Genomic DNA, 26,318 nt, shown 5'->3' with positions numbered 1-26,318 from the left:
CCCCTAAATAGCCTAAGAATGGGTTGGTCACCAGAAACACCAAGTGATTAGAGGACTGGAACTTTCAGCATCACCCACCAACCTCCAGGAAGGGAACTGGAGACTGAGCTCTATAATACTTTTGAACTGTAAGATTCAGAGAGCGTCTGGTGATGACATCAAGCTGCTGAGAGGGTGGTTTGCCCAGAGAGGGCATGGAAGCTTTGCACTCCCCACCCCATAGCTTGCCCTATGTACCTCTTCCATTTGGCTATTCCTGAGTTGTGTTCTTTATAATAAACCAGTAATAGTATGTAAAGTGTTTTCCTAAGTTCTGTGAGTCATTCTAGCAAAGGATCAAACTTGAAGGGAGGGTGGTGTGGGAAATCCTAAATTTGTAGTCAAGTTGGACAGAAGGGCAGGCAACCTGGGGACCTGGAACTTTCAACTGAAGTACGAGTGAGGGCAGTCTTGTAGGACTGAGTTCGATGAGTTCTGTGATAATTTTAGAAATTAGCATAAGAATTGAATTGAATTGTTGGATGCCCAGTTGGTATCTAGAGAACTGGTGGAAAACACCCTAGACAAACTTTCTATCATGAACATGTATTACTTTAATAACAGAAAAGAGTAAAATAAACATGTTATTTAAAAAAATGAAATATGAAAAGACAACCAATAGAATGGGAAAAAATATTTACAAAGTGACCAACAAGAGATTAATCTCCAAAATGTACAAACAGCTCATGCAGCTCAATATCAAAAAAGCAATCAATTCAATCAAAATAAGGGCTAAAGATCTAAATAGACATTTCTCCAAAGAAGACATACAGATGACCAAAAAAGCACATGAAGAGATGCTCAACATCACTGATTATTAGAGAAATGCAAATCAAAACTACATCGATGTACCACCTCACACTGACCATCTGATGATGGTCAGAATGGCCATCATCAAAAAACCTACAAACAATAAATGCTAGAGAGGGTGTGGAAAAAAGGGATATCTCTTACACTATTGGTGGGAATATAAATTGGTACAGTCACTAAGGAAAAAAGTATGGAAGTTTCTGAAAAAAAACAAAAAATATAGCTACCATATGATATAGCAATCTCACTCCTGGGCATATATTCAGAGAAAACCATAAATTGTAAAGGTACACGAAACCTAATGTTCATTGCAGCACTACTTACAATAGCCAGGACATGGAAGCAAGCTAAATGACCATCACAGATGAATGAATAAAGAAGATATGGTGCATTTATACAATGGAATACTACTCAGCCAGAAAAAGGAATGAAATAATGCCATTTGCGACAACATCGATGGACCTAGAGATTGTCATACTGACTGAAATAAGTCAGATAGAAAGACAAAAATCATATGATATCACTTATACATGGAATCTTAAACAATGTTACAAATGAATTTATTTACAAATCAGAAATAGAGTCACAAACATAGAAAACAAACTTATGGTTACTGAGGGGGAAGGAGGGGAGGGATAAATTGGGAGATTGAGATTTACATATGCACACTACTATATATAAAATAGATAACTAATAAGAACCTACTGTTAGCACAGGGAACTCTACTAAATACTCTGTAATGACTTATATGGGAAAAGAGTCTAAAAGAGTGGATATATATTTATATTTAACTGATTCACTTTGTTGTACAGTAGAAACTAACACAACATTGTAAATTAACTATACCCCAATAAAAGTAATTTTTTTTCTTTTTTTAAAATTTATTTTAATTGGAGGCTAATTACTTTACAATATTGTGGTGATTTTTGCCATACATTCACATGAGTAAGCCATGGGTGTACGTGTGTTCCCCATCCTGACCCTCCCACCCACCTCCCTCCCCATCCCATCCCTCTGGGTCATCCCAGTGCACCAGCTCTGAGCACCCTGTCTCCTGCATCGAACCTGGACTGGTGATCTATTTCACATATGATAATATACATGTTTCAATGCTATTCTCTCAAATCATCCCACCCTCACCTTCTCCCACAGAGTCCAAAAGTCTTTTCTTTACATCTGTGTCTCTTTTGCTGTTATATCCCAATAAAAGTAATTTTAAAAAATTAAAAAATGAAGTTATTATAGCTTGAACACTGAATAAACACCTTAAATTCTCAAAATCTGATGATATCCTTCAGCAAATTATTAAATGCAAATATTTGTAAAGTGAATAAAATTGAATTCCTCCCAACTCAATCCACATGTGTAAGTTTTTCTGATTTCTTCTCCATACTGAGCCTCAATCGTCTCTTTAGTTCTGGTCTGTACACTATGGCTCACCTCCTATGTCTTCATCCTCATTGGCTGGGCCTTCTGTACCATCCACATTTTCTGTTTCATGAGCTTTGGTTAAATCGTAGTCATTCAAAAGCTCTGAACCTTCTAGGAGATAAAAAGAATTTTAACTATGCAGTAACTTTAAAGGATTTTTATAAACCTGTATTAAGTAAGACTCCCATTTCAGCTTTATCCAATCCCTAAGTAATAGACAATATCCTTTCACATACACCCAAGCAAGATGTATGTGAAATTTTAGAAATATGCTGAAGGTTTATTTGCCTTTCAATTAGACATCATTTTCTTGAATAGTTCTTTCACCTTAAATTCCACTCAAGTTCCTTCTGGGTAGAAATTCTCTCTCCTTTGGTGTATTTCGGGATATTTAGTGAGATGTTAAGACCAAGAATATTAACATATAGTGATGAGAAATACTGAGCCTCAGACTACTGGCAAAACTCAATTTGGGAAAGATGCTTTCCTGAGAGGAAGCCTGTAAGCTTCTGTACACCAAATTCTATTTTCCCTTTCTGTTCACATTACAAATATGATTTTGTGGAAAACATATTGGCCCCCAAATTCTTTTATTTCTTCAAACATTTACTAAATGTTGACAAGGCTACAGATATGAATAGGTCATAGTTCCTGTATTCAAAGAGCTGATAATTTACAGATGTAGATAAAACAAACACACAAATACAATGCAAGATTCAGACAAGAGATAAGTCTAAAATGTAGACTTGGACAAGAGATTAAGGAAAATACAAAGTGTTATGGGAGTTCCTAAGTAAAAGGCAGTAGATATGATAAAAGCATGGTTAAATAAACAACAAACTTGCCAATAATTAAGCTTAACAAAACACAATTTTTTACAATAAATATCGATAATAATAGAAGTAAGGAAGAAGGCATGACATAGCTGTAATTTTTTCACATATAAGCACGGTAGCTTAATAAAAAAATGATAACAAAAGAAATGAACAGAAAAGACCCACTTGCCATCAAACTCCTTCCCAATATTCAATAAAATATTTGCTGAGAACCTATTATATGCAACAAATAGTCAAAAACACTGAATCCTGCAGCACTAAGGAGGGGCTGAAAGGGGAGGGGTGATGGAAACTCTGCAGTGGCTTCCTTTCTGCTGCAAGCATGACTGAACATGTGGAACAGGACATTTTACTGGAATATAGGAGTAAAATGGAAACATATCACATAAGATACATGACTAAGAGGTCCTGAAAATGTAGTCATCATGGATTCAGGTAAAGTTTCTCATTTCTGCATATCATATACTCTTAGACACTAAGACATTGCTCTAAACAATAGTTTTCTTTTCTCAAGCCTGAAACGATAGATATACAGTGCACATCTGAATAGCTGATATGGGGTACATGTTCAATTAAAACATAAGGCTACAACTCAGAGTAAAATAAAGACACCTGTGTGGTAAATTTTGTAATATAGCAAAAGCTTTGATTCAAACAAAGTGAGTTAATCAATAGAGAAAACACGGAATTTATTTTTAGGAAATAGATTATTTTAAGTGTTTATAGTTTATTCTGGAGCAAGGGTCAGCAAACCATGGCCCAAGGCCAAATCTAGCCATGGCCAGTTTTTATTAATATATAGACCCAGGAGGCAGAAATGGTTTTACAGTTTTAAAGATTGTAAAAAAATATTGTAAAGTTAAAAAATAGATAAATAAACTAATTTAAAATAAAAAAAATAAATAAAGATTGTAAAAAATATAAAGAAGAATATACAACAAAGACCATATACGGCCCACAAAGTCTAAAATATTTACTCTCTGGCCCTTTACAAAAAAAGTTTTCTGACCACTGTTCCTGAGTGAAAAGCACAAGTTTTATAAGCTATGATATTGTTCAACAAAAGCTGTCTTAATTCAAATGAATCAGCTGAAAAATTTTTTAAAGAAAATAAAAAAAAACAGTGAAAAAATTAAAAAACATTGGGTGGGGTGGTTTGGCTCTGTGATGTCAAATAACTTATATGATCTGAACGGATGCATTATTTTTGTATCAGGAAGACACAACTTCATTTTTTCCACACACATTTCCACAGCATTTTTATTGCAATCAGCATATTCCTCTTCATTTGAACTATTCAGTAAAGGTATATTTTTAGAGAGGAAAGACTTGATGTTGTTACCTGTGGGCACAGACTGTTCTTGTGTGTTTTTCAGTTCCACATTTTGTTTTATATCTGAAACGAAAAGGATTATAAATATTAGCTATTTAGAGTAAATTCTTCTCAGATTTGAGCATTCTAAATTTAATAAGGATCCCACTTTGGAAGACTTAGTTGCTGATTTCCTCTTCAGAGCAGGACTATTCTCTACATCCTTCCTAAAAAGTGCCTCAAGGAGAATAAAAAGAATCCATGCAGAAATTATATTTTAAAGAGATTAAGAGGAAAAAATTACTATTCTGCATTTATTCTGGTACTTTTATTTTTTCATAAAGATCTGAGTTCATATCTGGTATAGTCTTGCTTCAGTCTAACGGTCTTTCTTCAGCATGTGTACTAGTACAACTGTATGAATGACAACTTTTCTCAATTTTCCATTTATTTGGAAATATCTTTTTTTTTTTCTTTTTCATTTATTTATTTATTTGGCTGCACTGGGCCTTAGTTGTGGCATGCGGAATCTCTTAGTTGTGGCATGTGGGATCTAGTTCCCTGAGCAGGAATTGAACCTGGGCCCCTTGCATTGGGAACTCAGAGTCTTAGCCACTGGACCACCAGGGAAGCCCCTGGAAATATCTTTATTTTGCCCTAAATTTTAAAGGATATTTTTATTTGACATAGAATTATGGGTTGACAGTTTTCTTCTGTCACTTTAAAGATGGCATTCCACTATCTTCTTATCCTCTATTGTTTCTGATGAAAAGAATATTTTCTATCATTGTTTTCCTTTACACATTCTTTTTCTCTGAATGCTTTCAAGATTTTCTCCTTAGTTTTTAGCAGTTTAACTGCTATATGCCTAGGTGTGATTTTATCTGCATTTATCTCACATGGGTCCACTGAACTCCTTATCTGTAAAATTGTGTTTTTCACCAAACCTGATAATTTTTCAGCTATTGTTTCTTCAAATTCTTTTTCTCCTCCATTCTTTTGCCCTTTTTCTTCAAGGACTTCATCTACATGCATGTTAGATTTTTTCATAGTCCCACATTTTCTTGAGGTCCTGTTCTTTTCCCCTTAAAGTTCTTTTCTCTGTTGTTCAGATTGAATACTTTCATTAATGAATCTTCAAGTTCATTATCCTTTCTTCTGTCATCTTAATGTGCTATCAAGCCTACCCAGTGAATTTTCCATTTCAGATACTGTAATTTTCAGTTCTAGAATTTCTATTTTGATCTTTTTTATAGTATCTCTCTGGAGTAGGAAAAGGCAACCCACTCCAGTATTCTTGCCTGGAGAATCCCATGAACAGAGAAGCCTGGTGGGCTACAGTCCATGGAGTCGCAAAGAGTCAGACACGATTGTGTGACTGAGCACCCTACATACACATAGTCTCTCTGCTCGATTTTCTATTCGTTAATTCATTACAAGCACATTTTGCTTTGCATCTCTGAGTATAATTATTACACTTCTTTAACAGCCTTGTCCCAATTGTCTTGTCTCCAATTCTAATATCTATATCATTTTGGGGTTAGTCATCTATGATTTCCTTTTCTCTTGAGTATGGGTCACATTTTCCTGCTTATTCAAATAACCTAATAATTTTGGATTGTACCCTGAAAATTATAAAGATATGTTACAGAATTTCTGGAGTCTGTTATGTTCCTTTGACGATATAGATTTTCTTTGTTTATTTTACTTTTTAAAGCATGTAGTTAAACTTAGATTCTGTTTCATTTGTGGTGGGAAGCATCTAGGGTAATCAGTTGTCCCAGTATACCTGGGATTGAAGGTTTTCCAAGACTTCAGAACTTTCACAGCCTCAGGGAAACTGGCACAAGTTGGTCACTGCTGCAGAAGCATAAATCTCTGTTCAGTTACTTTCACCTCGGATGCACTGCTCAGGGTGTGACCCATCCAAGTGTAGTTCAAGGATTAGCTAAAGATTTGGTCCAGCTAGAGCACTGATACACAAAAGGGCCTCTCTACCCTCTCCACTCTAGGATTTCCCCCTTTGCTTCCTATGATTGCTTGTGATTGCTATGGTTTTTTAAGCCAGTAAAACTGTGGATTATCTATTCAAGTTCTGGTCACCCAGATGCTAAAACTGAGACCAGCCTTTGAGCAAAACAGCCTTAAAAACAGGTTGGTTTTGGTTATTTTCCAATGCCTGCAGGTAATAGATTTTTCATATTTTGTCCAGAACCTATAATTGTTATCTGCTGGAAGGCTGGTTCAATGGAACCAACCTCCTCTACTACTAGAAACTGAAACTCTCCATTTGTTCTTTATTTCAATGGTGATCATATACCCATAACTGCTCCAGATACCATTGATTTCAAATAATCTATACTATATTTCAGACATATTTCAATTTTTGTTTTGAAAAATACAGTCACTGCACTTACATTCTATCCTAATGTTAAAAGTTTAACACACCACCCATTAGATGTTAGCAGCAAAGCCTAAGTGCAGGGAAAATACAAATATTTTTAAAATAAACAAGCGTTAGTTAGTCAGTCAGTCAGTCATGGCCGACTCTTTACGACCCCATGGACTGTAGCTCACTAGGCTCCTGTGTCCATGGAATTCTTCAGGCAAGAATACTAGAGTGGGTTGCCATTTCCTACTCCAGGGGATCTTCCTAGCCAGGGATTTAACCTAGGTCTCTTGCATTGCAGACAGATTCTTTACCATCTGAGCCACCAGGGAAGCCTTTTGTAAAATAAGCAAAGGGGCAGCCTAATATGCAGTGTTAAAACCCAAGAAGGGTGAAAGAAACGTCCATACAAGGAATAGGGACAGGCCAGGGTAGGCTGCTGGAGACCAACCAATATGAAAAGTGTGCCTGTGTGGGGTGCACATTTAGCATGAGATGAGGAGGGATTCTACATGAAGAGCAGACAGATTGTCAAGTCAGAGCCTAAGCAGGATAAGAAGGGCAGGAGAATTACCTGGGCTGGAGTGATGAAGAAAGTATCCAAGTAAGGGATGGCCTAGCATGAGGAGTCAGAGCCTGAGCATAGAGAAGAGGCCATCTATGCCTGGGGGTGCTCTCATTTCAGGAGCAGACAGGGTGAGCAAAGCACCCACATAGGGACAGTGGGGGCTGCCACTAAAGAGCCCAAATGGAGTGAGGAGAGTTTCTATGTTTGGGAGTATCCAGGGCAAAGCATCAGAACTTGATTGGGTTGAAGAGGGCATCCACATATTAAGGGCAGCTTTGTACTGGGATGTGTGCTGTGCTTAGTTGCTCAGTTCTGTCTGACTCTTTGCGACCCCATGGACTGTAGCCCACCAGGGTCTTCTGTCCATGGGGACTCTCCAAGCAAGAATACTGGAGTGGATTGCCATGCCCTCCTCCAGGGGATCTTTCCAACCCAGGTCTCCTGCATTTCAGGCAGATTCTTTACCATCTGAGCCACCAGGGAAGCCCAAGAATACTGGAATGGTTAGCCTATCCCTTCATCAGGGGATCTTCCAGACCCAGGAATCGAACCGGGGTTTCCTGCATTGCAGGTAGAGTTTTTACCAGTTGAGCTATCTGGGAAGCCCGTCAGACTCCAATAGTTGAAAAGGTATCCACGTAGATCAGTGCCTGCAGTACAGGATGTCAGAAACCAAATGAGGCAAGGTAAGAATCTTCACTGAAGAGGAAATGGCAGCGGCAGTGGATGACTGTTTATACAAAGGAGGATCGATCAAGTAAGAAAAATATAATAAGGATAATGAGACCCAGGTTTTTCTCTGTTAGAGAAGGGAGTTATAAATATGGAAACCTGTGGTCCTATATTGGAAATGGAAGTATTCGCAGGAACACATGGCTTCTACTATATATAAATTGATACAAAATATAGATGGAAATGTGTGTTTATGTATGGTATAACACACATGGTCTCTAGCTCTGTCCACTGAGAGCCCCTGGGAGCAGTGACACCACAACAGCTTTCAGGATACGGATACTAACTTCTAAGTATCATTCTCAACTCATAGAAACCATATTCCTTGGAGAAATGGCTGACTCCAGCACTGGGGGAGGGAAAGTACAGATGAGTCTGGAACATTTTGTTGTGCCAGAAAGCAAGGAAGTGCTCACAGAAACAAGTGGATTTATTAAAATGATACGGAAATTATTTTGAAGGGGTTCCCACTGGCCAAATCTGAGACAAGGGAGCATCAAAATTATAATGATAGTATTGGATTATAAGCTATTAAAAAACATAAATTCATGAGTCCATATTGACATTAATAAGTAGTTGATAAGTTGAAAGTCTAGTAACAAATGGAAAATTTACATAGTTTCAAAATGCTTCTTCTCACAATATTATTACAAAGATGAAAAGAGAAATTATATAGTGGAGAACCTTGTAGACACCACTGTACTGAGTAAAGTGATCATTATCGGTAATGGGACAAATGAAAAGTATGCGTCCATTGATAATGAAAAGAACATAGCTTCACTTCTGTGATATACCTGCCAGACATGTACAATCTAAATCTAACCATAAGAAAAATAACTCTAATTGAGGGATAATTTACAAAATAACTGGCTTGTAATTCTCAAAAGTGTCAAAGTCATGACCGACTGAGGAACTATTCCAGACTGAAGGACAGGGAAGAGACGTGACAACTAAATGCATATGTGATTCTGAGCCGAATTCTCCTGAGGTAAAGGGCATTATAGAAGCTACTGGAGAAATCTGAGTGGGGTCTGATGATTAAATTGTAGTAATGTATCAATGTTAATTTCCTGATTTTGATAGTTGTTTCCTGGTTATGTAGGAGAAGGTAGAACACACACTATAGTCAAGGGTGGACAGGGCTTCACGTCAGCAACTTACTCTCAAAATTTCCGGAAAAAAAAATAGTTTTTTGTACTGTATTGCAATTTTTCTGTAAGTTTGATAGTGGGAGTTTTTTAAAAGCTTTTTTTTTTTTTTTTTTTTAGCTAACTGTGAAACTTTTAACTGCACACTAAAGGGATTCTGAACAAAAAAAAAGAAAAAAAGAAAAGTAGCTCAAAAGTTTCACACGAACAATCTTCATGTGAAAACACATTTTAGTTATTACAGAGCAAGATGGCTTTTGATTTGGTGACCTAAAGAAAAAAGCTCCTAGTTCTCTGAGCCTTTTAAACTCTCTGACAGTGACATTTAAATAGCTCTCAATATTTTTTCAAGCAGCGTTTGTGTGGTATAAATAACACCAGAAGGAACTAAGTACAGTTTCCAAGAAAAAAAGGAGATTTGACTATCTGAGTATTCAAAATTTGAAGGAGACATTTAAACCATCTAAGATTTCCCTGGAAGTCCAGTAGTTAAGACTCACGTTTCCACTGCAGGGGACACAGGTTCAATCCCTGGTCAGGGAACTAAGATTCCACATGCTGTGGCACAGCCAAAAAGAAAAGAAAAGAAAACCATCTATAATCAGGCTATATGGATGTTCTTCTTAGGTGCTAAAAAATACTTAAAATACAGGAACAAAGCAGTCTGAAGTGTATTTCCCTTCTCGAATGTAAAGATCTTTATAAAATGTGAAGTCTGAAAAAAAAATAAAATAAAATAAAATAAAATGTGAAGTCTGGCAGTGAATAGATGATACAGGAATTCCCACCTGAAGACCAGAAACCTATTAAATATTTCTAAGTGCAGCAAAAGTTTTACAGTTTTTAATGGATCGTTTTGTAATTCCTTCATACTTCAGTCCAAAAAAGACTTCAAAAATTTCCATGGTGGGGTCTACTCGGGTATTTTTCATGTGCTGGCAGTCAACATAGTTTTAAACTATTTTCCAAAAAAAAAAGTGCTCTAGAAAGCTAAGAAGGAAAGGTCCCTATTCTTCTTTTGACAAAAATATTAATTCCCTTTACTGATATTAATATATATGGTGCAAATGATGGAAGAATTCCAAAGTGGATTAATTCTGTTGAAATATACTTCCTGTCAATTTTCTACACCTCTCCTACTACTTGAATTGGGTAAAGCATGTTCCTGCCTCAGGACTGTTGCTTTTACTCTTTCCTCTGACCAAAATGCTCTTCCCTCAGCCACCCGCCCCACCTCCTTTCTTCATTCAGGTGTGTGCTCAAAAGTCACCTTATCAAACCAGCTTTACCTAACTACTCTATAATAAGATGTCATCCTTCATTGTCACTTTTCTCTCTTACTTTATAAAATTTTCTTCATACAATTTCTTCATTTTCACCACCTGATGCGTATTTATTCATTTTTTAAAAAGTATTTATTTATTTGGCTGTGCCAGCTCTTAGTTGTGGCATGCAGAACCTTTGATCTTCATTGCAGCATGCAGGATCTTTAGTTATGACATGTGAATTCTCAGTTGTGGCAGGTGGGATCTAGTTCCCTGACCACGGATTGAACCCAGGCCTGCTGCATTGAGAGCATGGAGTCTTAGCCACTGGACCACCAGGGAAGTCTCTATTTGTTCACTTTTAAAATGTCTCCTCCCCACCCCACCAGAATGTAAACTTAATGAAAACATGGATGTTGGCTGTAATTTTTATTGCTTTTTGCTATATTTTCAGCTCTCAAAATAGTACTCATTGTGACAGCCACTCAATAAATATTTGTTGAATTAATACATGAACTTTTACATCTCTATCTTTGCTACTTTTAAATACTCTAGGTCAAGGTTCTACAAACTACAGCTTATCACCTGTTTTTGTATGACTTGTGAACTAAGAATGAGTTTTACATTTTTTAATGATTGAAAAAAATCAGAAAGATGCATTTCATGCAACTTGGAAATTGTGTGGAATTCTAACATCAGTGTTCATAAATAAAGTCTTATTGGAGCACAGCCAAATCCATGTTGTCTACAGCTGCTTCTGTATTCCAACAGCAGAGTTGAGTACTTGCAACAGAGACTATATGACTTGCAAAGCCAAAAACATTCACTATCTGGTAACCTTTTAGAACAAGTTTGCCAAGACCTGGTCAAATCTACTATTAACACTAATACTGCACTGTCCAATACAATAGCCACTAGCCACATGTGCCAATTTGAGTTTAAGTTAATTAAAGTTAAAAATTTAGTTTCTCAGTTACCCAACCGCATTTCAAGTACTCAACAGAACATGTAGCTAAGGGTCTTTCATATTGGAGAACATAGCTATAGAATATTTCCATCCCTGTAGAAAGTTCTACTGAAGAGCACAGCTCTAGATTTTAGAATATCTTGTTGCTGCTTGGGATACCACTCCCTGCAAAGTTGTTTATTTAAAGCAAACATTAAAACTTTGGGTCAGGAAAGAAACCATGTATAAAAATTAAACCAATGAAAATTCTAAGGAAATTATACTAGGAAACAGCTTAACAATGATCATCTTCTATCAATGTTTTCTAAATTCCTACAATTGGAATTTCAGGGGAAAGCACTTTCTATTAATGCAGTAATCAAAAAGGTAAAGGATATAGACAGCTGCTGCTAAGTCGCTTCAGTCGTGTCCAACTCTGTGCGACCCCATAGATGGCAGCCTACCAGGCTCCTCCATCACTGGGATTCTCCAGGCAAGAGCAATGGAGTGGGTTGCCATTTCCTTCTCCAATGCTTGAAAGTGAAAAGTGAAAGTTAAGTCGCTCAGTCGTGTCTGACTCTTTGCGACCCCATGGACTGCAGCCCACGAGCCACCTCCGTCCACGAGATTTTCCAGGCAAGAGTACTGGAGTGGGGTGCCATTGCCTTCTCCAAGAACTTTATAAATTTCACTGATTAAAAAATTAACGTGAGTCTTCGAAGGGTTAAAAAAGAAAATCCATATGATGCCAAACGTCCAGATAAAATATTTCTTAATGTACCTATACGGGGCTTCCCAGGTGGCACAGTGGAAAAACAATCTGCCTGTCAATTCAGGGGACATGGGTTCAATCCCTGGTCTGGGAAGATTCCACATCCTGTGGAGCAACTAAGTCCATGTGGCACAACTACTGAACCCACACTCTAGGGCCCATGAGCCACAACTACTGAGCTTGTGCTCTGCAACAAGAGAACCCACCACAATGAGAAGCCCATGCACCACAACCAAGAGTAGTCCCCCACTCACCATAAGCAGAGATAGCTGAGCAAAAGCAACAGAGACCCAGTGCAACCAAAAATGAAGTACTTCTATGTGTGCACACAAAATAAACTCAGCATGTACATTAGAATTTTTGTATCATTAGATAAAATCATTTTTCTTACCTCATTTAAAAGCCAAAATTACAATCCCTATTTAACACCCTTTCATATCAATTTCCCTCCTGCTCTTGCCGTAACTTAATAATCTCCTGATATATTTATTGTTTAATTAAATCATTACTGTTTTCCATTGACACTGATGTTGTACTATGTTTTCCAATGACATTTTACCTCTTAAACAATAAATTTTTTTTTTAAACAATAAATTTTATGGATAGATTTTTAGAAAAGTTCAATCTTCCAAGACTGGGCCAGGAATAAATAGAAATTATGAACAATGCAACTACAAGCACTGAAATTGAAGCTGTGATCAAAAATCTCCCAAAAAACAAAAGCCCAGGACCAGATGCCTTCACAGGAGAATTCTATCAAACATTTAGAGAAGAGCTAATGCCTATCCTTCTAACTCTGCAAAAAAATTGCAGAGAAAGGAATACTTCCAAACTCACTCTACAAGGCCACCATCACCCTGATACCAAAACCAGACAAAGACAACATAAACAATAAATCTTATAAAAGGTACATAGCTTCTGTAACTGACATGGTTCACAAATATATTGGGCTGTTAAAGGTTATTTCTTTTGTAGTTTTCCAAGCACTCTTACAAATTCAAAGCTTTATTAGCATTCTCAAATTGTTTTCTACCAGAAGTGAAAATAAGCCTCATCATATGCTTACTGAGAGATGATAATTTCAAATTTGTTTTTACTCCTTCAGATTCTCTTTTCTTTGACGAAGATGCTATTTAAAAAATTTCATGAGTTAGAATTTTTGTTAAATATACCAAGATTTTTCTCTGAGATTCTAGCATTTTCTGTGCTACAAAATGAAAAGGGGTAGATTACAAATAAAATTTAAAGTTGAAAATGGTAAGGATCTGGTTAATTGAGATTTCATCAAAATTCACATGTGAATAATATAAGTTATCAATGAACAAAATCAAATATTTAGCAACAAAACATGCAACCATATTTTTAATTCAAATGATTATAAACTTGTTTTCATTTTGTTACTTTAAGTAATTATCATTCAGTAAAGGATAGCCGCTAATAAACATGGAATTCTGCTCAATGTTATGTGGCAACCTGGTTGGGAGGGGACTTTGGGGGAGAATAGATACATGTATATGTATGGCTGAGTCCCTCCAATGTTCACTTGAAACTATCACAACACTGTTAACTGGTTATGTTCTAATACAAAATAAAAGTTAAAAAAAAGAATACCAGCTAATATAATTCTACTCTTAATTTCAGAGATCAGATTTCCACTTGCTGGTCTGTCTTTCCAGCATCACGTAGAAGCTAAAGGAGAGCAGAATGTCAGTCTCACTGGTGCCTGACAGCAGCCAGAAAGTTGTCTTTGAGTGTCAGCATTTCCCTTTACCTTCATAACAATAAACTGATTTCTCTATCCCCATACCTCTTTCTTAAATTTAAAATGTCCACTTTCACTTTTTAACAAAAAGCTTTGGAAACTGAGTCACTGACTACAAAATGATCCTTATAATCAATGAAATTAGAAATGTTGGCATTGAAGTAGATATCTTACCTACCTTATCTCTTCTTTCCCTGCCACTTGATATTTGAATTTTCTCCAATATCCAACCATTTGGATTATGAAGTCTCTGCTTAGACACTTCCAAGAATACAGAAGTTATACTTTTCCTTTTCAGAAAAATTCTAATGGTTTAAAAAGTTCCTCCTTAAATACAGTGGAACTCAAAAGTTCCTGAACTGTCCATTTTAGGTCCTAGTTCAGCTTTCTGGGAACATCCAGAATAAATTATTACACAAATGCTACCACTCAGTTCCTTAACCATGGTGAGAGCTTTCTTCTGAACCTGGTTTTGTTTGCCTATGGTCCTCCAAAAATATGGCATCAAGCACTTAGCCCAGGAGTGCAAATGAGACTTCATATTATCTCATAGCATCTCTGGAAAATAAACAGGTGCAACGGCATTTATTATTCTTCCCATTTTACAAACAAAATTTAAGACAAAAGAATGACAAAAAATACGAAGTCATGTAATTGTCCAAAGGTACAATGTCAGTGGCACATTATGAAGAGAAACAGGATTCCTCTCTTGAGTTTCAACCTTTGTTTCAAATAATTTAAATAATATTTTAAGGTGCTTTCCTATACAGATTATAAATCTTGGTTCGAAGGTCAGAACTAGAAGACATTTTAGACCCATTTAATTTCAAATACCTCAAGTGAGAGGAAAGGAAGATATTAAAAAGGGGGGGCATGCCTTAAAATGAGCATAGTCTCTCCAACCATGAAATCCTTCCTTTCCTTCCTCTTTGGACCAAGGTAAAGGTTAAGAGACATCAAGACTACTTCTCTAAGAACATCAGATCAATACAGCCCACGTTACCCTTTTTTTTTAAACAAAATATTCCATTTTCCCTAGATTAAATGTGAAGAAATTATAGACTGCAGGGCACAGGTTCTAAACAGCAAATTCAATATCTAGTGTTATTTTCCTTGAAAGGTCAATTACTCTAAAGTTGTAGAAAAATATATTTTACCATGGATATCACGTGCCAACAAACATGCAGAGAGAAAAGGAAGAATGAGCATTTCATGTCATTGATACTTTTAAAAATTGTCTGTGCTAAAATGATTAAATCAAACATATTCCAAGTAAGATTTTCATTTTGTAACTGTAAAATGCCTAGTTGGTTATAGAATAACTGAAGTTAAAAACAGAATATCAATTGAAGATGGGTGACAGACTTAAATGTGAAAGCTAAAACAATCAAATTTCTAGAGGAAACTATAGGAGAATATTTTCATGGCCTTGGATAGGCAAAGACTTCTTAAGCAGAACATAGGTTCCATTAATCCCAAAAGGAAAAAAAATGATAACTTAGTCTTCATTAAAATTAAGAATTCTGTTTAGCAAATAGATTAAGAAAATAAATAAGCAAGTTACAGACGCAGAGAAAATATTTGCAACACACATCTGATGAAGTTCATGCTTCTAAATTTTAAATGTCTACAAAATCAATAAGAAAAATATAAACAATCCAATTTTTAAAAAATGTACAGAAGACTTACAGCACTTCAAGAAAAAGAATATGTAAATAGCCAATAAACATACAAAAAGGTACTCAACATCATTATTCATTAGGAAAATACAAATTAAAACCACAATGAAATACCACTACACACCCACCAGAATAGCTAAAATTTAAAAGACTGACAACAGCAAGTGTTGACAAGTTGTGGAACAACTGGGGATCACCAGTGAGAGGGTAACAAGTCCAACCACTTCAGAAACTGTTTGGCAGTATGCATCAGACCTAAGAACACACCCGCACTATGACCTAGAAACACTAGTCCTAGGTATGTATCCAAGAGAAATGAATGTATATGTCCACCAAAAGACATGTACAAGAATATTCATCATATAGATAAGCAATGGAAACAAATCAAATGTCCATCAACAGTACAATGAATAAACAAGTTGTATATTCATACTACTCAGTAATAAAATAGAATGAACTATTAATAACTGTAACAATATGAATGAATCTCAAAGGTATGTTGAGTAAAAGAAACCAGACACCCAAAAAGTACCTACTGTATGATTTATGCAGAATTCAAGAACAAGAAAACTGATCTATGGTTGCAGAAGTCTGAATAGTGCTTTACTTGTTGTGTATGCTCAGTCACTTCAGTCATGTCCGACTTTCTGCAACCCATCAGGCTCCTCTGTCCATGGGGATTCTCCAGGCAAGAATACTGAACTAGGTTGCCATGCCCTCCTTCAGAGGATCTTTCTGACCCAGAGATTAAACCCACCTCACTTATGTCTCCTGCATTGGCAGGAGGGTTCTTTACCACTAGTGCCACCTGAGAAACCCTTTTTACTTGGTGTAAAGGGAGGTTTTGTAAATGGGCACAAAGGGAATCTTCTGGAGTGATGCAAATGTTCTGTATCTTTTTCTAAATTTTATTTTACTGAAGTATAATTGATTTAAATGCTATGTTTCTGGTATAAAATGTTTCCTATCTTGACTTTGAAGGAATGTATATAGATAAAAATTAATCAACCTGTATATGTAAGAAATGTATACTTCATTGTATAAACTATTCCTTAATTAAAAATAAATCTATTAAACACAATCATTTTCAAATATCTAAAATACCAAAGGAGTTCCTGGAGGTCCAGTGGTTAGGACTTGGCACTGTCACTGTTGAAGTTCTGGGTTCAATCCCTGTTCAGAGCTCAGCCAAAAAAAAAGCCCAAACCTTAAAAATGCAATTATAGCAATATCTTCTCTCTTTTAAAAAAGTTTGAATTTGGGGGGATTTTCATGAGTTTTCTATAGTCTTTATGGACTATATATATACCAACCATCCTCTGAATGGGCACCATGTAAAAATTCTTATGGTGAGGAAATTTATTTACATGTTATGTGCCACCTAAATATGAAGATATTTTCAGTGATAGCCAATTCTCCAATCAAATTTTCCTAAGGATTGAGATTTCAAGATTTGTTTCAATTCTGATCTTTGATCTTTTTCTTTTTTCACTAAGCTTAGGCTACAGATAGTTTGTGTCATTCATCTTTGGAAAACAAAAACAAGCAAACAAAATCTCTTGATCCACATCTATGCTTCTCTCCAGCAATAGCCCCTCTTATTTCTCTGCTTCACTTCCTAGCTAAACTTCTGAAGAATATGACCTGTACCCAGTGATTCTACTTCTTTTACTTCCATTCCTGCTTTAACCATTTCAGTCTGGTTTCCATCCCCACAACTCCACAAAAACCACTTTTGTTAAGGTCACTAGCAAGTTTTACATTGCCCAAAACCAGCCCACACTATTTGTCCTCACTTTACTTGATTTTCCAGCAATAGCGAAATAGTTGTTCACTCTCTCCTCTGAATTTCGTTACGCCGAACTCTGTTGGTTTTTTTACTTGTCTCACCATGCTGTTTCTCTTATGTTAGCCCCTCCCCCTCTACAGTACAGTTCAGTGCTCAGTCATGTCCGACTCTTTGCAACCCCATGAACCGCAGCACGCCAAGCCTCCCTGTCCATCACCAATTCCCTGAGTCCACCCAAACCCATGTCCATCGAGTCGGTGATGCCATCCAGCCATCTCATCCTCTGTCGTCCCCTTCTCCTGCCCTCAATCTTTCCCAGCATCAGGGCCTTTTCCAATGAGTCATCTCTTCGCATCACGTGGCCAAAATGTTGGAGTTTCAGCTTCAACATCAGCCCTTCCAATGAACACCCAGGACTGATCTTCTTTAGGATGGACTGGTTGGATCTCCTTGCAGTCCAAGGGACTCGCAAGAGTCTTCTCCAACACCACAGTTCAAAACCATCAATTCTTCAGTGCTCAGCTTTCTTTATGTCCAACTCTCACATCCATACGTGACCACTGGAAAAACCATAGCCTTGACTAGACGGACTTTTGTTGGCAAAGTAATGTCTCTGCTTTTTAATATGGTGTCTAGGTTGGTCATAACTTTCCTTCCTAGGAGTAAGCGTCTTTTAATTTCATGGCTGCAGTCACCATCTGCAGTGATTTTGGAGCCCAGAAAAATAAAGTCAGCCACTGTTTCCACTGTTTCTCCATCTATCTGCCATGAAGTGATGGGACCAGATGCCATGATCTTAGTTTTCTGAATGTTGAGCTTTAAGCCAACTTTTTCACTCTCCTCTTTCACTTTCATCAAGAGGCTCTTTAGTTCTTCTTCACTTTCTGCCATAAGGGTGGTGTCATCTGCATATCTGAGGTTATTGATATTTCTCCCGGCAATAATGACCACCTAAATAGGATGCTTCTCAGGGCTTGATTCCCAGCCCTCCTCTCACAATAGGTGGCCCCAATCATTCCCATGGTGCTAAAGATCATCTACATGCTGAGGATGACCAAATTTCTATCTCTAGCCAGACTTTTTATTCAGAGGAGAGGTGCACCAACCCTGCCCTGACCACTATTCTTCCTTTTATAACACTTCAAATAATTCAAATGTTTTCATTGGGGATTTATTTGTTTGGGAGCCTGCCTTATTCATCTGACTGTAAATTCCAAGTGGGCAAAAGCACTGTTGTCTTCTTCACCATTGTATTGCCAATATTTTGCATACAAGACATATAACAGTCAGTGAATAGTTTTTGAATGAAGAATGAATGAATAAAGATTTCTGACTTTTGAATTACATTGCTATTAATATAAATGTTATACTACAAGGTAAGTCAAAATCAAATGTTATAAAGCTTTCATTGCTCAGCTATCTTTTAAAACCAGCATATAAACAATAAAAATATATTCTAAAACACATATCTAAAGATATAAAGATGATCTACTACTAACCCAATATGTGCTATGAGAGTGATAAGTTTCACTAATACTTTTCAAACTGTGGGCCATGTTTATCAGATTTTAGTGTGCACAAGAATGCCCTAGGAATCTCATTAAAATGCAGATTTTGATTCAGCATATCTGGCCTGAGATTCTGCATCTGTAACATGTCCCAGATGTTGCCAGTGCTACTGGTCCACACACCATACTTGGATTAACAGGCGTCTAAAGGATCTTTGTAAATGAATTATGAATTAAACTGAACATTTGCTGGATCCTAACTTCACTTCTAGTAGAATGCAAGGTGATTTTTGTACACATCATCTTATTCAGATTGCTGGTCTCTTGCAGTTTTATAAACTTAGAGGAGTTCTCAACCTTATCAAGACCAAGTGCCCCCCTCTTTTAGAAAAAGTATTTTATAATGCCTCTTTACACCGGGTCGACCCCTGGGTTGGGAAGATCCCCTGGAGAAGGGAATGACAACCCACTCCAGTATTCTTGCCTAGAGAATTCCATGGACACAGCAGCCTGGCAGGCTACAGTCCATGGGGTAACAAAAAGTCGGATACAACTGAACAACTAACACACACACACCATCATAAAGTAAATATAACCTATCCACACATTGAAGTTTTCTAAAAATAAAAACCTAACTGTAACATAAATGTGAAACAAATTAATAAAATAATTTGTTTTAATATGTAAATATACTAGTAAATTATTATAGAAGACATAATAAGAAGGTAGTCAGATGTGTTTATAGAATCATCATGAATGCAAGAGACAAAATATGCAAGATATAGCTTGCATCAATAATGGTAAAGTCTTGGCTCCAAACTAAAGCAAGAATCATCTTCCTTTAATTTACTGGGTTGGCCAAAAGGAACCCAAACAAACTTTTTGGCCAACCCACTAGACAGTAGTTTCATTCTTAAACAATTAAGATTGCATTAAAACCATGCAAGAATACTTTATGCATAAAATAGTTAGGTTCTAGCAGTCATTAGATGACATAAAATATTACTAAGTTTCAGAAAAGCAAGAGATTCCAGCCTAGAATGAGGAACAGCTTCCTAAAAGACTGCCAGGTGCTGATCTGTGGCAGAGGGAAAGGGTCGATAGCTAAGCAGATCTAGCAGTGGTCCCTACAGTGATATCCTTACCTAGTTTTACATGAGCACATATGCAGAGGAAAAAAATATTCTGTGGATATGAAAACACAAGCATGCTCAATAATCATATTTTATGAATGTGGAGTTATATCATAGCTGATGTAAAATATAATAGCTCCACTCTGAAAAAAACGGTTTCTGTAATATTTAACAACTAATCATTTTTGCCATCATCTGCCTTTTATCTCTGCAATTGAAGATCATTTGTGAATGCTCATTAGTAGTTGATTATACTCTTGTGCACAGTGTAGACAGTAGCACAAATGTATATCAGAGGCTTAATTTGACTTTCATGTGTATCATTTACCAAATATTAATGCATTGAAGATTATCCCTATAAAATTTATATTCTGACCTCAAAATAAAACTTTTTAACCAGCTCTTTGAAAATATTAAAAATTTATAAACGTGACACGAGTAAGATTGTGGTTGTGCACTGGAATTTTTTTCCTGTGCATATTTGCTCATATAAAATTGTTCTGATGTGCTAAATATTCTGCTATGTTAATAGTCTCTCAAACAGATAATACTTTGCAAATAAACTGATCATGGTGTGATAGAGAAATCAAATGAAGTAAAACATGGTCTTCTCAACTTTAAAAAGTAAAACATTTGTTGTGAAGAAATAGTTTATTGTGGCTTGCTGAAATGCTGCAAAAAATGTAGCAAAGCCAAGGATTAGATTTCACTATGCTATTTTGCCCAAAGTTAAGCCAGTATTGGATTAGGAAAAAATAATAGTATTCAACCTGTTGAATTCAGCCAACATTTGAAGCTCTTCTATCAAACCTTTAATAGCATCTCTGACAAATTAACCAGCAAAATTAACTAGCTTTCATGTCACTATTTTCTTTACTATCTTTACCATAAAAGTTGAACAAATAAATAGCCAAATGACCAAACACAGGCAATTTATTAGCTGATTTATTTAATAAATATGACGGCAGTCCTACTATGTGCTAGGGACTAGCCTGGGTACTAGTTATCACTGGTGATAAAAAGATCCTTACACTTTGGAATCTGACAGTTTAGACGGGGCAACAGGTGTACTAATGACCAAAATATGCAAGAAATCTAGTTAAATAATCTTTAAATAATTAAGAGTAAAAAATACAGTTTTGCACTGCTTCATCAGTGATGCTATTGAAATGTTTTCCATTTCTCTTATTTAAAAAAGTTTCCTTTATAAACCCACAAATAATTTGATGTGCCAAAAATGTTATCTCTAAGAACAGTTGCTAATAAATACAATTTGTGATATGTTTCCAATTCCATTGATATAATAAGTCAGGAGGTAAGCTGCTTTTGAATTTTTGATGCATAAAAAGCACTGCTCCATAAATGCTTTTATTCTGTTTCATATCTATTATTAAACATTAGTTTTTTCTGTCTTCTAGATGGTCTACATGTCCAGTATAATACGGTATCGACTCCAAATTATATTGATTTACTCTAAACCACTTTTTACTCTAAGAACTTTAATTCTGGATGCAAAAGCAGATTTCAATTAAGGCTGAAAAAATTATCTCATCCAGGATCATTAGGGATTATTTTGACAGATTTTACAGCAAAAATAATTAATAGTTATATATATATATAAAATTTTTCAAATAATCCTCCTATAATAGAAATATAATCTTTGTTTCATTATTTCATCTTTTTTAAAAAAGTGATTCAAAAGGCCTAAGGGTCATCCTTATGATTTCTAATTATTATGAATGTGCCAGTTGATGGGAGAGTTGTATTTTCAAAAGGCTTAACAGCAGCCTACTCTATGTTCTTATGATGTTTAGAATCTTTTTTCCACAATAACTAATGAATGTTTAACACATTCAAAAAGCATTTATTGGGTACTTACTACAGGCAGCTTCTGTGTTAATCACTCCTTTCTCACACATGGTCTAGAACTACAGCTTGAGTTAGGAGCCAATTCATATTGGTTATCTGATAAAAGACCTACTGATAATCTTTTAGTCTAAGTGTAAATATATACACTGATGACAAACTTATAACAACGTATTAAAAAGGTATCACTGGGAAAATGTATGATAATTTTATGGTACCATCCATGTATCTTACTGACTGAGGAAGCAAATTTCCCCTCATATTTGATCCATATCTTAATGGACTAATATGTGATCCTGAAATCTGCTCATGTAAAGTTAAAAGGTAAGGTTTAGCATTAAGTAATATGCTAGTCAAAAAATCAATAACATTTTTGTTTTCTAAGTTTTCCTTTCTGTTATACCATTTTAAATACTTTAAAAGTTTTCTGAGTTCTAACAAGGAATTGCTAGCACCAATCCCTTATTCACAAAGAGTAATTAATAAAAGGCGTCATAATAAAGATAATGAAAATGACTTTTCAGCACCATTTTTTCAAAAGTTTTTTTTATGTGGACCATTTTCTTAAATTCTTTATTAGATTTGTTACAATAATGCTTCTGTTTCATGTTTTGGTTTTTTGACTGTGAGGCATATGGGATCTTAGCTCCCTGACCAGGGATTGAACCTGCACCCCTGCACTGGAAGGCAAAGTCCTAATCACTGGACCACCACCAGGGAAGTCCCTTTTTGGCACCATTTTGAAATTTGAATGCAACAAACTCTGAGGACCTTTTATGAATCAGGAACTGTTCTTTGCACTGAGTATACAAAAATAAGACACACTTTCTGCCTTCAGAAGCTTAAAGACCAGTGGGAGAATAAACACTTAAATCAGTAAATAATTTCAGTATAAGTGGGAGAAGTATGCATAGTAAGGAAAGGCCCTTAGACCAGCTGGATGGAGGTGAGGGACTGAATAGAATGATCACCAGAAAGCACCAGGGAAAGTCATGAGAAGGAGGTCCTTCGTGGTAATAATGTATGAAGAGTCCTGAAAAGATGAGTAGGCATAACAAGGTAAAGAATGGGATGAAAATTTTAGCAAAGACATGGAAGTGTGAAACAGCATATTGGATAGTAGGAAACACAACCAGAAATTTTCTAAAATTATGTTCTACCAGGACCCCATGACCTTTCTGTGGCTTTTGTTCCTTTGAATTTTATCAGTTCAACCTTCACACGTTCATAATGGAGGGCTAGTAAACCACCATCTGGAGGCTGTATCTATGTAAATATCATCCATCCAGAACAGAGAAAGGAAGCTAGAAATGAAAAAAATGGCTACCACAAAAGCCATGTGGTGGGAAGCTGACATCAAGAAGGAGACAAAAATTACACAATAACCTAGGAATATTTAGTGTAGGGGCAATCAGCTCTGCACAGTTCAAAACCCCGTGAGAATATACTACAGAACAATACATTACCTGATGGTCAGAATAGTGAGTGAGGTCCCTAAGATAAAGTTTTCTCTTGTGAACCTTGCTTATAAGGGGTCTGTGTAACAAATACTCTTAGAAAGATTTCTAATCCAATCATGTTAAAAAAGGTTTTTTAAAATATTTATTTATTTAGCTGCATTGGGTCTCAGTTGTGGCACACGGGTTTTTCTCATGGCATGTGGGATCTTCACTCCCAGACCTGGGATCGAACCTGCATCGCCTGCACTGGAAGGAGGATTCTTAACCACCAGACCACCAGGGAAATCCCAAAAGTTTTATATTAAATAATAAATATGCCAATACCTGTAAAATTCGTATTTGTGAACCACCCATTTCTCAACCATCAGACAGAAGGCATATTATTACAGCACAAATAACAAACTTCAGCTAACATAAAGAATCTCTGTGTAGAAAATATTCAGGATCACAAATTGGGAGAAAAGAAAATAATTCTAGTTCTTGATTTATTACATGCATTAACTCTTCATCTTTACATGACAAATTTTCTATTTCAAAAGCTTATTTCATCTGACATCTCCACACACAGAAATTCTCAATAAATGTCTGGTAATGAATGAAAAAATGAATAACTTTTTTAAAAGATTTTATATGTTGAAGAAATAGTGACTATATAGTCTCACATTTCACAATAAACCATAGCATATTAATTTGACCCCCAAATTAGGCAGAAAATAAAGTATTTCATCAAGTACTCTACTTGTTTACAGTGCCAAGAAATGAGAGGGATACACTGTAGGTCAAATTCCAAACTGGGACCAAAGTATCAAAACAGTATAAAAGTACTTTATTTAAATATCAAACACATGGGCCAGATTAGCCAATCTTGAGTGGCTATAATAAACCAGATATTTTACTACACCAAATACTCTGATCCTCAAGGACGTCATGTTAGAATAGCCAAATTCACATCACTAACCTTTCTGTTAATCTTAGTTTTTGATTTAAGTGTGAATTCTTTGCATTAAGCATACCATATAACATCCACCTCCATGGATTATGAATATAATCTACTCATCTAAACTCATAATTTAGTGATCCAATTCTGTATTCTCTTTCCATTTATAGCCTGTACATTCCAAATAAAATTCTACACAAGTTTTCATTCCCTTTTTATTCAGCTTATCAAAAAGTCACTGTTAGGGCTTTAATACCCTAAATTATGCTATTTAGTTAATAATTTATTTATTTCACATTAAATAAATGAATTCAGAAGTATTAACATTTATAGAGAAACATCCAGTTTCCACTGTCTTATACTAATCCATATGTTATTCTTGAGAATGAAATGATTAAGACTAGGAAAAAATTGTGTTGGAGTATTGATCTATCACTTCACAAAAATAAACTCAGGAATTCATTTGTAATAATTAAAGCCTGAGAGTTTTTTAAATTATTTTTTCTAGTGTACAACAACCTAATTTTTTCCTGTTCTTGGCCAATGAAATCTTTACATGATAAAAATTACACATCATAAACCATTTTTCAAATATTCAAAGTGTAAATTTTTAGATTTACTTTTAAACCTTGATAATTTTTATAAATTTAAAGCAAAAAGTTTTTCATAATAGAAAACACTTGAAGTATTTTTCAATAATAATCATTTAAATTTTTTTTTACAGAATACTAAATACGTACTGTGCACTGACTTATCATTTGGCATTCAACTTAGAGGGAAAAAAACACGTACAAGTGCCAAGTCAGTTTAAAATTATAAACATACCCATGTGCAAATTAAAGATTTACAACCATAGTACTGTGCTCAATTATACATGAAACAAAATTTATTTTGTGCCCTGACATTCAATCAAGTTTTAATAACTTCATAGACCCTAGACCTAAAGCTGCCAAAGATAAAGGCATACTGGCAATAACAGAGCCTTCAATCATTATGAAGAAAATATCCAGGCTACTGATAATTATTTATCAAGTTAACATTTTATTTAGGTGTCAGCATCTCAGTTACTAATAGAATGAATACATTTCTCACAAATTCTGATTTTCTATCACCACCTCCTCCAACTTGAGATGCACCTGCCATTTTCAAGGTTTCAGAAACACTTGTTAAAAGACTGTTGAAAAGTTTAAAATAATACTGTGAAATTTTAGTTATCCCAAGGAAGTATATATATATCCCAATAATACTGAAAATTTGGGGGGAAGTGAGGATAGTTTAATGACTTTCAAAATTAATTCAAATGAAACTCTTCATGTGAGCCTGATTTTTTGCTTTGAGTAAATAAGTTATCATTAGAAGACTGAGTACCAAGGGAAGCACAAATGCCATTACTTTAAAATTTACCTTCCCATATGACAGCATTTACCCTTACAGGGGAAAAAAAGTCACCTTTCATCCTAAAGAAGTCACTCAGGTTAGCCCAATTCCAATGGACATTGAAGCCATGAACAAAAAAATCATGCAAAAGGATTAGTTATTCCACCTTAGGTTTGCTGCCATTTCAGGGACACCCCATAAGTACTCCTCCTCTGCAGAATCAGAGTTGACCCCTGACAACCCCTAGGAGGTAAAACTGCGGAGAAATTATCACTGTCCAAAGTTAGGTTGGGGGTTAGGCGGGGAGGTAGCAAATGAGAGATGTATGAAAACCGACACGCTCTGCCCTCTGAAATGCCTATTTACTTTTGACAAAAGAAATAAATAGAAGCAAAACCGAGATTCAGAAGGAACTCTCTCTGCTGCGTGCACCGGTTGAGCATTTCAAAGACCCCTTAGAAAAGAAGCAGGCTGGAGGCTCACCTTCCATCTCGCCGCCGGGCTGGGCTGGAGCTGCCGCTCTGGCTACCCAGCCGCTCCACGTGCTCCTGCCGTCGCC

The 26,318-nt window shown here is 35.8% G+C and overlaps 1 protein-coding gene and 1 long non-coding RNA gene across 7 annotated transcripts in view; one reads left to right on the top strand and one right to left on the bottom strand.

Annotated features, from left to right (window-relative positions):
- IKZF3 (IKAROS family zinc finger 3) overlaps positions 1-26,318 on the bottom strand; it is a 90,660-nt gene extending 64,342 nt beyond the window's left edge. For 3 of the 6 annotated variants that reach the window (XM_081582187.1, XM_081582189.1, XM_081582191.1), the window contains exons 1-3: positions 26,243-26,318; positions 4,459-4,512; positions 2,290-2,391 (exon numbers count right to left, since the gene is read on the bottom strand). In XM_081582187.1, the coding sequence (XP_081438313.1) occupies positions 2,290-2,391; positions 4,459-4,512; positions 26,243-26,249 (163 nt within the window). In that variant the 5' untranslated portion in view covers positions 26,250-26,318. The remainder of the gene's footprint in view (positions 1-2,289; positions 2,392-4,458; positions 4,513-26,242) is intronic. The other 3 variants (XM_081582188.1, XM_081582190.1, XM_081582192.1) reach the window with 1 other exon arrangement.
- LOC145542734 (uncharacterized) lies at positions 9,364-12,148 on the top strand. Its single transcript, XR_014080099.1, has 2 exons — positions 9,364-9,825; positions 10,709-12,148. It is a non-coding gene; the product is annotated as an uncharacterized LOC145542734 (long non-coding RNA).

Source organism: Giraffa tippelskirchi, chromosome 3, assembly GCF_054371585.1.
Source record: "Giraffa tippelskirchi isolate mGirTip1 chromosome 3, T2T-mGirTip1v1.2.pri, whole genome shotgun sequence".
NCBI classification, from domain to species: domain Eukaryota; kingdom Metazoa; phylum Chordata; class Mammalia; order Artiodactyla; family Giraffidae; genus Giraffa; species Giraffa tippelskirchi.
The sequence above is the reverse complement of the archived record's forward strand: the minus strand, read 5'-3'. Positions and strand labels throughout refer to the sequence as shown.